This window comes from Engraulis encrasicolus, chromosome 14, assembly GCF_034702125.1.
Source record: "Engraulis encrasicolus isolate BLACKSEA-1 chromosome 14, IST_EnEncr_1.0, whole genome shotgun sequence".
Taxonomy (NCBI): Eukaryota; Metazoa; Chordata; class Actinopteri; order Clupeiformes; family Engraulidae; genus Engraulis; species Engraulis encrasicolus.
Window position 1 is genome coordinate 45344954 of NC_085870.1, and position 17866 is coordinate 45362819.

Sequence of the window (17866 nt, forward strand, 5' to 3'; positions counted from 1 at the left end):
AAATGACCTCAGGTTGGAATCGAACCTGGGTCACTGGTGTGACAGTATGGTGCCATAGCTGTTTGAGCCATGGCCATTTCAGGCCAAACTTATTTGGGCCTAATGTAGTGGCCCAAAATGGTGCAATTGTTTGAAATAGTCATTTTGACGCAAAAGTGGGGAACAGTTAATTTTGGTTGGGCCTGCTGGTGTTTCCCTCACATAAGTACATGGTGCAATTTAATGTGCTTTGTATTGTAACAAGCTTTTTCATGGACCCCCCACGGCTATGTCAAATGTAAGAAGCACTGATGTAAGTGAGGGAGTGGGAGGGTTACATAACGTACGCTACAAGATGACATAAGGATTTGCTGTGTTGAGAATGCAAAAAAGCTACCTTTGTTAAACAAATACATGCAAGAATCCAGGAAAATATACCCCTTGAAATTCCATTCATTCTGAGTGTACTCTACCTTAAGCCCCACTATAATGATTCTTATTGGTATTAGTGGACCTCAGTGTGTGGCATTGACACAGCTAATGGGAATCCAACAAATAAACAAATCAACAAAGAAATAAATAACAAACGGCTTTTCAGCTGAGGAGAACATCTGTGTTTTTCTTTGTTTCTTCAGCTACAAGAAAGGTGGTGTGGCATCGGGCATGAGGCACACTGAGACCAACACATACGATATTCAGAGACTCCTGCACGTCAAGGGCAAGAGAAGAGTCACAGCCATGGAGGTACAGTCTCTAGAACATTCTGACAGCTTCTTCGAAGTCCTACAATATGTTCTTGATAGGAGTCCAAGTTGTTTGCAGCATGGCGGCGGTGGTGGGGACATTTGCCAGAGTCATTGCAATGAATGCAATCTCCCTTTGACCTTTGTGCTGTTGTGTTTGGCCTGAGCAGGTGGAGATGACGTGGCAGAGCTTCAACCTGGGAGATGTCTTCCTGCTGGACATTGGCAAAGTCATCATCCAATGGAACGGCCCAGAGAGCAACAGACAGGAGCGTCTCAAGGTTCATGCTTTAATCACTGTGGAGTAGAATATAGTAGAATAGAATAGAATAGAATAGAATAGAATAGAATAGAATGCCTTTTACATTCACCACACATTATGTGAAAAGAGAATTGTACTGTACATACAGTTACCATACAGATTACATTAGCCTGCTTACATACCTGCATATTACATACAAAGGCCTAGGCCTACATAACATACAAACATACAAACATACATAGGCCTACATAACATACATACATACATACATACATACATGCATACATACATACATACATACATACATACATACATACATACATACATACATACATACATACATACATACATACATACATGCATACAGTAGGCCTACAATGCATACATCCATGCATACAATGTCACAATGCAAGCACAATGGGTCTATTTGCAGCAGTAAATAGGCCTTAGTAGAAAAGAGAATATAATAGGCCTACTGGTGCAGAAGAGCCTTCAAAAGTCTTCAGTACATTCCAAAACTCTCAGCCACAATTTGGCACAGCTTTGCATGTGTGCCACAGTTTATTGCGAAGCAAACACTATTGATTGAAGTGAGTTTGGGCGGCCGAGAGTCTTACTGCTTCGTTCAGCAATGTTATGGTTATTATTGATGTGCTTTCCGTCGATGATGAGGAATACATTTGAAGTAACTCTTAGTGAAGTGAAGAAGTGGAAACATGGAAGCAGGCCAAAAGCAGGGGGTATAGGAGCAGCCATAACAGAACTGATACGTTTCATTCGATATACCCACGTTGTGGCGCTGGAGTTTACCTTCTGAATCCAGGTTGCCCATCAGTGAGTTTATTGGCCTTACTAAATAATCATTTAAAGTCATCTTGCCTTCTTGTGTGGGAGGCAAGGCCAGTTGGAATGTAAATTCGAACTCAAAATGCAAAGTCTGTGCTGCAAACTAATCTCAACATCACCACCTCTCGCCTATCCAACTCTCCCCCATCCACCCATCCCCTATCCGACCCCTCAGGGTATGCAACTGGCCAAGGACATCCGTGATCGCGAGCGGGGGGGTCGGGCGGAGATCGGGGTGATCGAGGGTGACCAGGAGCGGGACAGTCCCCAGCTGATGGAGGCGCTGAACAGCACCCTGGGAGAGCGGACGGCCACGCTGTCCAGCGCCGTCCCCGACGACACCCCTGACCAGGAGCAGAAGTCCCAGCTCACCCTCTACCAGTACGGGAAGAGGGCTCACTGTCTTCACACATCATAGCCTATATAGTACAGCATATCGCCTCTGTGTACCCAGCTCACCCTCTACCAGTACGGGAAGAGGGCTCACTGTCTTCACACATCATAGCCTATATACAGCATATCGCCTCTGTGTACACAGCTGACATTAGGCTATACTGCATATTGTCTCTGTCTACAGATACAGATATTGTACCATGTGCAGTATATTGCCTCGGTGTACAGTTCAGATATTATATATCAGTTTACCAAGAAGAAGAATAAAAAGTGGTGAACCGTGAAGAAGCAGTGTCGCGCTCTTCCTTGTGTAAACTGATGACTGAAGTAGGCAACCCTGAAAAGCTGCACCTGCTGAAAAAGAAGCCTTCGAGGTGTGCGGGCTCTCACAAAACTTTGTCAGATTATATATAGCCTGTCTTCAGACATTGTATAGTATATCCCCTCTGTGCACAGTACAGTTCTCACCTACGTGGTGATTATTTATTTAGCCTACACATGAAAGAACTATTCTGACTGGAACCATACTGGTCGGTTGTTGGTAAAATAATGCTAATCACTTGCCTTGTCTTGTTTCTGATGACACTTGATGTTTCGTATTTGTGTATTTGTCTATTTGCATACCACGTTCAGTGTTTCGGATGCTGAAGGGGTCATGAAGGTCACAGAGATCGGGACTCGACCGCTAGTGCAGGATTTACTCAATCACGACGTATGTACACTTCATTCCTGACTTTTACTGTTTAGAGGCTAATGTTATATTTTCATAAATCATGACAAAGAATGTGTATGTTATTCTTGTGTTGCCATCTACTGTATTTTTAACCCTTACCCTAATCCAAGTGATAATCAGCTACTACAAAACAGGCCCAACGGCGCAACGTATCAGGTAGGAGCCCAGTCCAGGAAGACACCCACAAACTGACTTCCAGTTGCCAGCAGAATTAGCATGCTCTGAGATTTAAACAAAAATCAAGACTTAAATTCTAATTTATGATGTTTATGGAATTCAGCATTTTCCTACACAAAGCACAACCTCTGCTCTCATGGCAATAGATGTAGTATCCTCTATTCTTTTTACAGCAAGAGTATGCAAAATGGAATAGATTATACACAGACACAACAGCATGTGTGGAGTCCTGTTGCTCTGCTTTTCAGCAGTGCCAATAAGGATGATGCTGTCCCTGTTCCATTCACGCTCAATCCAACTCTCTCTAATCTGTGATCATGATCTTTCGTACCCATTTCCCTAATTTGTTTTGCCATTTGGGTACTGTGTTCACGGATTAGCGTTTGCCAAATCCTGCAATCTCAGCACTAATCATTCTGATAATATTTTTGTTTTCGTCTCGCAGGACTGCTACTTTTTGGACCAGGGTGGGCTGAAGGTGTACGTGTGGAAAGGCAAACGGGCCAACAAAGCAGAGAGGCAGGCCGCCATGTCAAGAGCCCTGGTATGATGCTACAGTACTCACTCACATAGATGAAGCCACATGGCTGGACTGGGGGAGAAATAGGGCACTTTGGACTTAAAGGGACCCCTCACAATTAGCGGCTCAGAACTGACTCACCGGTGGGCCCCACACCCCCGTGGGCCCCTATTTTCAGAAATGTTAAAAAAAGTATATTTATATATTTTTTTTACATTTCTGAAAATAGGGGCCCACGGGGGTGTGGGGCCCACCAGGAAATGCCCGCTGTGCCAGATGGCCAGTCCAGCCCTGAAGCCACCTATCTGCGTGTATATGCAAAATATTACATTCATTACAAGAAGTCACTGTACATCAGAAAATAAGACAAGTCTTTATGAAACAAAAACATATTTCTACTCCACAATCTCGGCAGAACTGTTGCTATTCACCTTAACATGAAAGAGGAATAAAGCAAAGGGCAGACCTAAAAACACTCCAACACCCCAAACCACACTAGTGGTGTCCTCCATCTATCTCTGTGCCTGTCTTGCCTTCCTGTCCTGACAGGAGTTCATCAAGCTGAAGGGGTACTCCCACACCACCAACATCGAGACGGTGAATGACGGTGCGGAGTCGGCCCTTTTCAAGCAGCTGTTCCAGAGCTGGCGCAGCAAGGACCAGACAGTAGGCATGGGCAAGACTCACTCGGTCGGCAGAGTGGGTGAGTGTAGGCCATGGGCAGTGGCAGTGTGGTATGGGCCGCCGGCGGTTCTAGACAGGGGACAGTGGGCCAGGGACCCTGTAGATTTCCTCCTGGTCCCTATTGTGGACCCCTGTGCTGAACAACCAATGACTTAATATTCATTTCTGAATGCATGATATGACATGATATGCTGTTCCTTTTTTGTATATGATATACTTATAACATTTAAAAAATATAGCCAATTTATGCACCCCTGAAAAGTCACTGGCCTCACGTCATTCCCCCTGGTAATATTGGTCTAGACCCTCCACTGTGGCAACAGTAGAGAATTCAGGTCATCTGTGTGTGTGTGTGTTTGGCTAATCAGTACCAGCCATAGTTTCACACAATGCACACTGGTGGTGGACGTATATGCTGACGTTCAGTAGAAGGTAGAGAGTTTTGAATGCTGTTCACAGTCTTCTGTATGTGTCTGCACATGTGTCTGTGAGTGTGGTGCTATTTATAGTGTGTGCTATTTATATTTTAGTTTATTTATGTATTTATTTTAATGAATTCTTTGGCTGTTGAGTATGAGCACGATAGTGGCCACTCTGCTATTCAAGGCAGGCAGGAGGCTGATGTAGATAATGTTCTGCCCATAGCCAAAGTAAGCCAGGAGAAGTTTGATGCCACCACCATGCACGTCATGCCAGAAGTTGCTGCCCAGGAGCGCATGGTGGATGACGGGTCTGGAACAGTGGAGGTACGGGAGAGGAGAGGCCACAAATCATATACTACGTAGTTTTCAATTAACATACAAACATGTCATATGCTTTCATATCTCTTCCTGTTTTCCTGAAGAAAAGTGTGGTAAACTAGATTTTTTGTTCTGCAGTCTGTTACTGTCACAAATAGTCATTTTTATTTCTAACTACTTCTCCTTTCTTCGTTTGTGCACAATTACAATGATAACATTGCATGTGCATGTCTTGTGATATCAAAGATTCATGCTGTATATGACACCATGTGCAAATGTCAAGGATGACTTTGAAAGTTCCTATAAACAACTGCTGTTTTCCCCTAAGATCTGGCGTATTGAGGATCTGGAGCTTGTTAAGGTGGAGCCAGAGTGGCACGGCTACTTCTACGGCGGAGACTGCTACCTCATCCTCTACACATATCAAGTGAACAGCAAGAAACTATACATCCTCTACATATGGCAGGTAACCAACCACAGACTATGTTGCAGATTAAGATATTCATTTTAATCAGGATGTCACAGTAAAAAGATATTATAATCTGACGGGGGAACAGCGGAGTGCTGCGCCATACCATATAGTGTACAGGCACATTGTCCATGGTGAAACAGGTTCGAATCCGGCCTGGGCCATTTCCCAAATCTACCCTGTCTCTCTTTTTCAACCATTTACTGTCTTCTCTCACCACTGGCGTACTGGCGGCACTAAAGGCCGATATATATATATAAATAGGCTATTTAAAAATCTGAAAACTATAAAATCCAGAGTTTTGATTAGTGACCAATGGGTCATCTCCAAAGCAACTGCCAGTTAAGGTGTGCAAAAAAAAACACATGAGTAAAAAAGAATCTGAAGGCTGAATTGACCGGAACGGCTGGCTCTTCTCCACAGGGCAGGCATGCCTCCCAGGATGAGCTGGCGGCCAGTGCCTTCCAGGCAGTGAACCTGGACCAGGAGTACAATGACGAGCCTGTGCAGGTCAGGGTGACCATGGGCAAGGAGCCCAGGCACTTCATGGCTATGTTCAAGGGCAAGATGGTCATCTTTGAGGTGGGTCAATCTATACACTTTCAGTAATTGATTTTGAATTCACTTTTTGAAGCTCACCAGGTCTAGTCCTCTAGAAAGTATTATCATCTCTGAGGTGGGTCAGTGTTCAAAAAGAGTAGATTACCAGACTATTGCAGAGGGCCACAAAATATTCCCCACAGAATCTATCACTACACATGCAACGAGACCCTTTAGTCCTCAGAAGCTGTCTCAAAGTTGTGTGGAATACAGTTGACATCAGCGATCAAAACAAAGGCAAAAATATTGTGGCCAATTATCCTTGAAGAGAAGCGTACAATCTTTTTCATTTTTTGTTGACCCAATGAGTCTCTCATTGTAGTCCCCTTCTTAACTCCAAGTGGTGTGTTCCATGTTCCATGTTCCATGTTCCATGTTCCGTGTTCCTTAGGGGGGAACCTCCAGGAAAGGGAGCTCGGAACCGGAGCCCCCAGTCCGCCTCTTCCAGGTCAGCGGCAGCGACGAGTCAAATACCAAGGCCATCGAGGTCCATGCCCTGGCTGGATTTCTCAACTCCAACGACGTTTTCCTCCTGAAGAGCGAGAATACCGTTTACCTGTGGTGTGGAAAGGTGTGCAGGCACTCACCACCACATTTTTAGTCCAAATCAAAACCATTAGTTTTAACTATGCCATTCAATTAAGGATTAATTCGAGCCATTTGGCAAAGGGATACTTACGGTAGGATTATTCTGTATCTCAACCACTGAGCATTCCACTGATTTACAGTTATATTGCAGAGAAAAACTCAAGCATGCCGAAAAAGAATCAAGCATGGTCATGGTCTTATGATGGAACACTATTTATGATGAATACCACCACAGCAGTATTAATCAGCTTTCATCTGCATTTTGACTGAGAAAACAGTGAATATAAATAACATGCACTGATTTACCTGATGTAGGTGTTATGGGGCTAAAGCTGGTTCAGGAATAAACCAGGTTAAGTTAAGAGGTAAATCCTCTAATAGAAGAACCCCTTTGTAGTATAGGCCCCAGTTCATTTGGAAAAGTTGACTAAGAGATGTTCAGTCAGAGATCAGTCAAACATCAAAGGTTCAGAGGATGAAGGCCCTGCTGTGTGTTTAGCTCAGACAATTCTCTGAGCCAAGTGATTCTAATTGCTTCAATCCAGAGCCATACAGTAGGAGAGTCGGGCAATGTCCACTGTGTCCTAGGGCCGACTTCCGCATTAGCAAAATTAGCTGTTTAGCGTCTCAGAACTGCTTAGTGTTGCGAATGTTAGTGCCTAGAAGTGGGCGTAGCACACAGCAAAAGCAATGCGATGTAATGCAAGGAATATGACAAGACTTGCTGTTCGTAGTAATAACTTCAGATAAACATCACAGATGGTAAAACTGTTGTGATTATCATTACCGAGACAGTTGATAGTTTACATATTTGTGGTGATTACCCCGCGGTATAGTTCGTTAGTCCTTTTTTTTGGCTTTTAGTGTGGTGGTTCTATGTTGAGTCTATGGAAAGACAGCCGCTTTAGGCGCGACCTCGATCTCGTTGAAAGGCGGGGCTGCAATTTAATTCCTGGTCCTCCAATTGCACAACTCTCCTACTAGGCGCGTACGAGTTTGTTGCGAGCGTCGATGTTGCGAAAGGCACGTGAGCGAGAACTTGTTGTCACGATGTGGGTGTTATTAAATACAGCGCATTTAAAGTCAGCCACAAATATGAACGAGACGATGAGCTCGCACCGGTTTGCTCTACTAACACACCACGTGTGAGGAGTGGGGGGACAGGCATTGAGGAGGAGCTGAAGTGGGGACCTGCGCAAACTTGTGTAGAGGTGTGAGACAAGACCCATATACACACGTGAGTGAGTTGTTGACCAACCAGTTCATGGGCGCGTGACCTCGGAGGCAGTCCGCCGACGAGCGTTGAAGGGGATAAGCAACTGCAGAGGTTGCAAGATCTGACTGCAGCCGCATTCATCCCGCGATAGTTTTACACCATGTGACATGTCACCTCGTCAACGCAACGTTGACGAAATTTCGAAGTTTGACAGGAAATCTAACCGTCATGCAGCATTTTCATCCAGGATGCATTGCTGTCTGCATCGGCATGTCTGCGTTGATGTCATGTCGAATGCACTTACTAGGCGCATACGACTTTGTTGCGAGCGTCGATGTTGCAAAAGGCACGTCAGCGAGAACTTGTTGTCACGATGTGGGTGTTATTAAATACAGCGCATCTAAAGTCGGCCACAAATATGAACGAGACGATGAGCTCGCACCAGTTTGCTCTACTAACACACCACGTGTGAGGAGTGGGGGGACAGGCAATGAGGAGGAGCTGAAGTGGGGACCTGCGCAAACTTGTGTAGGGGTGTGAGACAAGACTCATATACACACGTGAGTGAGTTGTTGACCAACCAGTTCATGGGCGCGTGACCTCGGAGGCAGTCCGCCGACGAGCGTTGAAGGGACTGCAGAGGTTGCAAGATCTGACTGCAGTCGCATACATCCCGCGATAATTTGACACCATGTGACATGTCACCTCGTCAACGCAACGTCGACGAAATTTCGAAGTTTGACAGGAAATCTAACCGTCATGCAGCATTTTGATCCAGGGTGCATTGCTGTCTTCATGCGCATGCATGCGTTGATGCGAAATCGAACGCACTTAGTAAGCACATACGACTTCATTGCGAGCGTCGACGTTGCGCAAGGCACATCAGCGAGAACTTGTTGTCACGATGTGGGTGTTATTAAATACAGCGCATTTGCAGTCGGCCACAAATATGAACGAGACGATGAGCTCGCACCGGTTTGCTCTACTAACACACCACGTGTGAGGAGTGGGGGGACAGGCAGTGAGGAGGAGCTGAAGTGGGGACCTGCGCAAACTTGTGTAGAGGTGTGAGACAAGACCCATATACACACGTGAGTGAGTTGTTGACCAACCAGTTCATGGGCGCGTGACCTCGGACGCAGTCCGCCGACGAGCGTTGAAGGGGATAAGCAACTGCAGAGGTTGCAAGATCTGACTGCAGCCGCATTCATCCCGCGATAGTTTTACACCATGTGACATGTCACCTCGTCAACGCAACGTCGACGAAATTTCGAAGTTTGACAGGAAATCTAACCGTCATGCAGCATTTTCATCCAGGGTGCATTGCTGTCTAAATGCGCATATATGCGTTGATGTCATGTCGAATGCACTTAGTAGCCCCATACGACTTGTGTTGCTGTCGATCAACATTGACGAAGCACGTGAGCGAGAACTTGTTGTCACAATGTGGGTGTTATTAAATAAAGGAGCATTTAAAGTCGGCCACAAATATGAACGAGACGATGAGCTCGCACCGGTTTGCTCTACTAACACACCACGTGTGAGGAGTGGGGGGACAGGCAGTGAGGAGGAGCTGAAGTGGGGACCTGCGCAAACTTGTGTAGAGGTGTGAGACAAGACCCATATACACACGTGAGTGAGTTGTTGACCAACCAGTTCATGGGCGCGTGACCTCGGAGGCAGTCCGCCGACGAGCGTTGAAGGGAATAAGCAACTGCAGAGGTTGCAAGATCTGACTGCAGCCGCATTCATCCCGCGATAGTTTTACACCATGTGACATGTCACCTCGTCAACGCAACGTCGACGAAATTTCGAAGTTTGACAGGAAATCTAACCGTCATGCAGCATTTTCATCCAGGATGCATTGCTGTCTAAATGCGGATGTCTGCGTTGATGTCATGTCGAATGCACTTAGTAGCCCCATACGACTTTGTTGCTGTCGATCAACATTGACGAAGGGTGTGAGCGAGAACTTGTTGTCACGATGTGGGTGTTATTAAATACAGCGCATTTGCAGTCGGCCACAAATATGAACGAGACGATGAGCTCGCACCGGTTTGCTCTACTAACACACCACGTGTGAGGAGTGGGGGGACAGGCAGTGAGGAGGAGCTGAAGTGGAGACCTGCGCAAACTTGTGTAGAGGTGTGAGACAAGACCCATATACACATGTGAGTGAGTTGTTGACCAACCAGTTCATGGGCGCGTGACCTCGGAGGCAGTCCGCCGACGAGCGTTGAAGGGGATAAGCAACTGCAGAGGTTGCAAGATCTGACTGCAGTCGCATGCATCCCGCGATAATTTGACACCATGTGACATGTCACCTCGTCAACGCAACGTTGACGAAATTTCGAAGTTTGACAGGAAATCTAACTGGCATGCAGCATTTTCATCCAGGGTGCATTGCTGTCTACATGCGCATGTATGCGTTGACGTGAACTTGATCGCACCTACTGTATGGCTCTGCTTCAATCCTTCCAGGTGTGGCTGACTCGTTAGGCACCCACAATGCACTTCATCTATATTATACACATCTAAAACCACAAAGATTAAGACACTTTTGGTGAAATTTGCTCATGGTAAAATACCTATCACAACTCTCTGACAACATGTACTGTACATTTGAGAACTATAGAGTGTGTTGCTATCTGACCACCATAATGTTGAGGCCCATGTATTGCTACTGGGACATGACCAGACCCTCCTTCATGTTGATTCTTCAAGGTCACTGAAATAATGATGAGTATTATCATGAGGCATTCGTGATGTGTGCAGCTTTCTTGTTATGCTATGCACATGATTTAATCTGATACTATTGACTAGTGTGAAGGTTAGCTATGTTTCTTCTGACACACATTAAAAGGTGTAATGTTTCTAGGTATTGAAGGGAGAACAATACTGAGACTCATTTCTTGTACCAAAAATGTTTATACTGTGAAAGGTGAGCAGTTGGAGTTGGGAAACGTCAAAATAAAGAGTATTCAGTATTTTACCTGTGGTGTGGAAAGGTATTTAGGCACTGATCACATGTAGCTACAGTATGTGGGAAAGCTGAGGTTTTCAGGTAGAGATAAATGGAACATCAAAGGTTCAGAAGTTGTCCTGCGGTGTATGGGTCATGCAATTCTCTGAAGCAGGTGATTCTAATTGGTTCAACCCTCCAGGTGTGTGAAATCTGCCAGGCAAGCCAATCACTGCACTTACATATTACATATAGTAATACTTACACATTACTTATATTCAAGACATCTAAAAACACACAAAGACATTAGATGGCTTTAGTGAAATTCACTCATGGTAAAATACCAATTACAACTCTTTGATATAATGTTGTTCTGCACATCTGAGAAATATACAGTGTGTTGCCATCTGACCACCATAATGTTGATGCCCATGTGCTGCTACTGGGAGATGGTCAGACCCTCTAACACATTGATCCTTCAAGGTCATTCAAATGATGATGAGTTTAATCATGAGTCATTCATGATATGTGCAGCTTTCTTGTTACGCTATGCACATGACTTATCTGACACTACTGATCCCTATGATGTTTAACTATGTGAAAGAAAAAACTGCCTCTTGATAGCCTACATACTAAGAGATGTGATACTTCTAAGTATTCAATGGGGAACAGTACTCATATCTGCATTTATATGCCAAGCAGTTTGATTTAGGAATCGTCGCCAAAATAAAGAGTATTCAGTATTTTACCTGTGGTGTGGAAAGGTATTTAGGCACTCATCACATGTAGCTACAGTATGTAGGAAAGCTGAGGTTTTCAGGTAGACATCAGACATCAAAGGTTCAGAAGGTACTGTGGTGTGAATGGCTCGACCAATTCTCTGAAACAGGTGATTCTAATTGGTTCAACCCTCCAGGTGTGTGAAATCTGACAGGCAAGCCAATCACTGCACCCACAGTGCACTTCATTTATATTCTACACATCTAAAAATACACAAAGATATTAGATGGCTTCAGTAAAATTCACTCATGGTAAAATACCTCTCACAACTCTTTGACAACCTGTTGTACTGTACATTTGAGAAATATAGATAGAGAAATATAGTGTGTTTCCATCTGACCACCATAATGTTGATGCCCATGTATTGCTACTGGTACATGCCCAGACCCTTCTAGACATTGATCCTTCAAGGTCATTCAAATGATGATGAGTTTTCTCATGAGTCATTCATGATATGTGCAACTTTCTTGTTACGCTATGCACATGACTTATCTGACACTGATGACCATTATGAAGTTTAACAATGTGAAAGAATAACTGTCTCTTGATACATAGCCTACTAGGAGACGTAATATCCCTAGGTCATCAATGGAGAACATACAGGGACTCATATTATCTGCATTTCTGCGCCAAGCATGTTCATACTGTGCAAGGTGTGCAGTACGACTTAGAAAGCATTACCAATTTATAGAGTATTCAGTGTTTTACCTGTGGTGTGGAAAGGTATTTAGGCACTCACCACATGTAGCTACAATACAGTATGTAAAGCTGAGGTTTTCAGGTAGAGATCAATCAGATATCAAAGGTTCAGAAGGTACTGTGCTGTGTATGGCTCAGACACTTATCTGAAGCAGGTGATTCTGATTGGTTCAACCCTCCAAGTGAGTAGAGTCTGCCAGGCAAGCCAATCACTGCACCCACAATGCACTGCGTCTATATTCTACACATCTAAAAATACATAAAGACATTAGGATATCTTTGGTGAAATTCACTCATGGTAAAATACCTATCACAACTCTTTGACAACCTGTTGTACTGTACAGAAATATACAGAGTGTTGCCATCTGACCACCAAAATGTTGATGCCCATGTGCTGCTACTGGGACATGGCCAGACCCTCCTGCATGGTGATCCTTCAAGGTCATCCAAATGATGATGAGTTTTATCATGAGTCGTTCATGATATGTGCAGCTTTATTGTTACGCTATGCACAGAACTTATCTGATCCTGAGCCTTATGATGTTTAATTATGTGAGAGAATAGTACATACTAGGACAAGCAATACTCCCAAGTCTCCAACGGAGAACATATAGGGAGTCATTTCTGCACCAAGCATGTTCATGCTGTATGAAGTGTGCAGTTTTACTTAGGAAACGTTGCCAAAATAAAGAGTATTCAGTATTTTACCTGTCGTGTGGAAAGGTATTATTAGGCACTCACTACATGTAGCTACAGTACGTAGGAAAGCTGAGGTTTTCAGGTGGACATCAGACATCAAAGGTTCAGAAGGTACTGTGCTGTGTATGGCTCAGACACTTCTCTGAAGCAGGTGATTCTAATTATATCAACTCTCCAGGTGTGTGAAATCTGACATGCAAGCCAATCACTGCACTTACAGTGCACTTCATCTATTGGGTTCTCAATTTTTGTTTCCCCCTGACTGCGTGAAACTAGGTGCGCACAACTCAACCAAATAGCTGACGTGGTTGGCTGCCAGTGTCTTGCCCCTCCTCATAACATCGTGTTGACAAACACTGCGAACCCATGTATATTCTAGACATCTAAAAATACACAAAGACGTTAGATGGCTTTAGTGAAATTCACTCATGGTAAAATACCTATTACAACTCTTTGACATCATGTTGTACTGTACATCTGAGAAATATAGAGTGTGTTGCCATCTGACCACCATAATGTTGAGGCCCATGTGCTGCTACTGGGACATGGCCAGACCCTCTAATACTTTGATCCTTCAAGGTCATTCAAAAGATGATGAGTTTTATCATGAGTCATTCGTGATATGTGCAGCTTTCTTGTTACGCTATGCACATGACTTATCTGATACTGATGTTGCTATGATGTTAAATAACATTTACAAGTGTGCCACTGCCTTCTTACATTAATGTAGTCAGAGGTATAGTATGTGCCTGAATATAAAGTACACTGGCACATGGACTTGAATCTGTGTTATTGTACCAAACATGATGCATGTCAGTGAGGTGAAATGAATTCGTAATCGTCACACAATTTGTAAACATAAAGTGCCAAAAGTTGTTCACTTTGTCTGCATGTTAACATTTAAATTGCCATTATATGCTGGAATTTTCTTTTTTAGATGCTGGAGTTTCCTTCACATTTTAAATATTCTGTGCCTTGCCTTGCCACTGTTTTGATGTTCACCCACTGTAGGGCTCGAGTGGCGACGAGAGGGCCATGGCTAAGGAGATCAGCAAGGTGATTAGCCAGGGCCCCATTGCCGAGGAGACTATCGCAGAGGGCCATGAACCCCTGGAGTTCTGGCAGCTGCTGGGTGGCAAGGCCCAGTATGCCAATGACAAGAGGTATCATATTTTAAATAGTTTTAGCCTTTTGAGCCTTATGATAGAACGGTGGAGCGAGTATGGGACAAGAAATGGATGGGAGACAGACGGGATAAGGTTGGAATATGACCCACACTGTACTGAAAACTGAAGCAGTGTGCCACAGCAACCATCCACCTATCGACAAGAAGTTTTACCGTTGATCCTTTGTGACTATTGGAATGATAAACACATGACTTAAATGATGATTTAAATTCAGGCCATCCTGAGGTCTTTCGTGGCATTTCACCTAATGGCTCACCTATTTGTTTGTTTCAGATTGCAGGAAGCCACAACAGACCATCAGCCACGCCTCTTTGAGTGCTCCAATAAGACGGGACGATTTATCGTCACTGAGGTGACGCAGTTCACTCAAGATGACCTCAGCATAGATGATGTCATGCTTTTGGACACATGGGACCAGGTAAGTGACTTTAGCTAGACGTGGAACACACCAGACCAGACACAGCTCTTCATGAACCCTTAACGTGTGACAAACATCTTCCAATCAAGGCATTCAAAGCAGGTATAAGTTGCATCCAGCGGTGGCATCGATATATAAACATACTGTACATGCTTGTTTGACATCATGGTGAGTGATAGCTGCTTTTGCTGTGTGTCTGTGTTCCAGGTGTTCCTGTGGGTGGGGAATGAGGCTAACGAGGTGGAGCGTAAGGAGTCTGTGGTGACCTGCCAGGAGTACCTGCGTACCCACCCGGGCTCCCGCGACCCAGACACCCCCATCCTGCTGGTAAAGCAGGGCTTCGAACCCCCCACCTTCACCGGATGGTTCATGGCCTGGGACCCCACGAAATGGAGCGTGAGTGAAGGGATGGTGGGGGATGGGGGGCACTTGGTGCTGAGAGCTGAAGGCCACACAGGGTGCTGATATTCAGGCAGCGCAGACTTGCTGACAACATTTATAGTTAGTGTGTGCGTGCACGTGTGTGTGTGAGTGTGTGTGTGAATGTGTGAGTGAAAGCCCGAGAAAGAATGACTGAGAGATGGTCAGATAGGGTGACCAAGATATAGCCTCTGTCACTATCTCTGTCTATGTGCATGCGTATGTTTGCATATTTAAATGTCAGTGTGCATGTGTGCCGTAGTAACCTACATTGCCAAACAGTAACAATAATGAGTGTGTGTGTGAGAGACAGAGTAATATGTGTAGACATTTGAATATGTAAATATCAGTGTGTGTGTGTGCATGCATGCGGGCTCATGCGTGCGTGTACGTTTGTGTGTGCGCGTGGTGTGCGTATACGTGTACGTGTGCGTGTGTGTGCGTAATGTATGTGTGTGTGAGTGAAAGAGACTGTGTGCCTGTGTTGTGTGTTTGTGTTGTGCTATGGTTTCTTGGCCATTGTGTAGCTCGCTGCTTGGAAATGATGGCACAGAACAATTTTCAGAAAGGACAAATAAACAATCGATCTATCTATCTATCTATCTATCTATCTATCTATCTATCTATCTATCTATCTATCTATCTATCTATCTATCTATCTATCTGTCTATCTGTCTGTCTGTCTGTCTGTTAGGGAGGGAAGACGTACGAGCAGCTGAAGATGGAGCTGGGTGAGGTGACGTCTCTGACCAGGGTCACGCCTGTGAGGCCGGTAAAGACTGCCATCACTTTCTACATTCATTCTAATAGCAACTTTGTGACAGGAGTCGAGCTCCATCAGAATTATCGGATGAATATTACCAAATTTACAATAAGAGGGAAAATGTTAAAAATAGGTGGATAAGGATATTTTGCAGGTTTGCTATTTTGAGAGGTTTTTTTTTACCAATTTCCATCCATACATTTAGCGGTATTCCAAGTCGAAAATGCCAGTCTAGTATACCTTTAATGTTTACCTTTCAATATGAGCCTATAGCCATATTGCTTGCATCTGTCCAACTGTTGAACAGAAACTCTCTTAAATTCCGCAACATAGATTATATGCTTTTGAAAATGTTTATATATTCATACTTTAATTTGATAATATAGAGCAGACGTCAGCACCACCAATATCATTCAAATAATGGTCAAAAATCTTTTTTCCATAACAGCATTATCCACACTGTATATGTAATGTGATTGACCTTTGACTTTTCTCGTGACCACAGGAAGAGAATGGTGGTGCCACCGTTGCGAAGACCTACGAGACGCACCCTGCAGAAGATCTCATGGACAAGCAAGTGGATGAGCTGCCAGAAGGAGTAGACCCCAGTGAAAAAGAGGTTAGACAGCTCCACCTATTGCCCACACCAAGAAGGTCATGTTTTTGGGTCCATCAGTTGACCCCAAAGAGATTGACAATGGTGATTCTGATCAGTATCTATATCCTGAATTATTTCATAAATCACTGTAACTGGTTGGGAATTTCTAAAATCTGTGGCTTTCGTTTAGAGCAGTGATTCTCAAAGTGTGGTCCGGGGACCACTGGTGGTCCGCGACAGAGCTCAGGTGTTCCGCGAGGGGATTTCTACTTTTCCAAAACAAGCTAGAAATAGTCTATATTTGTGACAATATTACAAAGCTAAACATAGCTGGAGTCATATTTTCACCACAATAAGACAGGCTTGTAATGTGAATAAAAATTGAAATCAGCAGTGTCAAATTAGCAACGGTCAGCTCTCAATTCAGTTGACAGGTGGTCCTTGAACATTTTTGGGGAGATAAAGTGGTCCTAGGTCTGAAAAAGTTTGAGAAACACTGATTTAGAGAAACAGAAGAGGGACTGTAGATGTCAAGCCACTGAACATAAATGATGATCTACAATGCAATAGGCAAGCACATCAATATGGAATTCAATTATGTGAAATGGTGTTTGAATAAGTATTACTTATTGGCAGTTGAGTATGATAATTGTGTCTTTTCAATGTAATTTTAAAATTGTTTTTAAATATTAATAATGTGTTTGGTTAATACTGTTTCCCTCTCAATCGCTCATCTTCTCTTCACTTCTCCCACCCTCTCCTCCAGAAACACCTCTCCGACGGAGACTTCCAGAACATATTTGGGATGTCTAAAGATGAGTTTGTCTGTTTACCGCAGTGGAAACAGATCAGCTTGAAGAAGGCCAAGAAGATGTTTTAAAACAATGATGGAATATTGTCATTTTATCTTTTCTGTCACCATCATCACAATTCATTGTTAAAGTACAGTAATTCAGGCTCAACTTAACTTGGGATAAACTATGAAACATCATGAAATATTTAATATTTATGTTGCACTGTATTCATATTTGCACCACATAATGGACTGTACAGTCATGTTCCTAATGAATGCATTTGGGGAAAAAATATTACATATACTGTACTGAACATTTTACTGAAGAACATATCAAAACCCATTACTGGCCAATAATGACAATCTTGCAGGTTTTATTTCATGTGTTTCTTTCTCATATACAGAATGAGCCAAATGATAGAATGATTTGTTGGTTGATTTTTCCATATGCATTGTCACCATTCCTTGTTTGTCTACAGCCATAATATATTTGCCAAATGCCACTCACCTACTTTTGATGCAAATGCAATAATGATAACCCAATAAAAACACAAAGACTTTCGTGGTGTGTATGACATTGTTCAAAGTTAATATAGA

General features: G+C 43.7%; 1 protein-coding gene and 3 non-coding genes across 4 annotated transcripts in view; all 4 read left to right on the top strand.

Moving 5' to 3' along the window:
- avil (advillin) overlaps window positions 1-17830 on the top strand; it is a 21650-nt gene extending 3820 nt beyond the window's left edge. Inside the window, exons 5-20 of the mRNA XM_063215903.1 lie at window positions 615-723; window positions 893-1003; window positions 2006-2211; window positions 2857-2935; window positions 3579-3677; window positions 4203-4356; window positions 4983-5083; window positions 5406-5543; window positions 5970-6128; window positions 6538-6717; window positions 14102-14253; window positions 14551-14695; window positions 14903-15091; window positions 15810-15887; window positions 16384-16497; window positions 17243-17830. Coding sequence (XP_063071973.1) covers window positions 615-723; window positions 893-1003; window positions 2006-2211; window positions 2857-2935; window positions 3579-3677; window positions 4203-4356; window positions 4983-5083; window positions 5406-5543; window positions 5970-6128; window positions 6538-6717; window positions 14102-14253; window positions 14551-14695; window positions 14903-15091; window positions 15810-15887; window positions 16384-16497; window positions 17243-17356 — 2128 coding nt within the window. The 3' untranslated portion in view covers window positions 17357-17830. The remainder of the gene's footprint in view (window positions 1-614; window positions 724-892; window positions 1004-2005; window positions 2212-2856; window positions 2936-3578; window positions 3678-4202; window positions 4357-4982; window positions 5084-5405; window positions 5544-5969; window positions 6129-6537; window positions 6718-14101; window positions 14254-14550; window positions 14696-14902; window positions 15092-15809; window positions 15888-16383; window positions 16498-17242) is intronic.
- On the top strand, window positions 11386-11482 carry LOC134463533 (small nucleolar RNA U13). Its single transcript, XR_010037769.1, has one exon. It is a non-coding gene; the product is annotated as a small nucleolar RNA U13 (small nucleolar RNA).
- LOC134463531 (small nucleolar RNA U13) lies at window positions 12094-12190 on the top strand. The gene has a single exon (XR_010037768.1). It is a non-coding gene; the product is annotated as a small nucleolar RNA U13 (small nucleolar RNA).
- LOC134463534 (small nucleolar RNA U13) lies at window positions 13660-13756 on the top strand. Its single transcript, XR_010037770.1, has one exon. It is a non-coding gene; the product is annotated as a small nucleolar RNA U13 (small nucleolar RNA).
- Window positions 17831-17866: the final 36 nt, after the last annotated feature.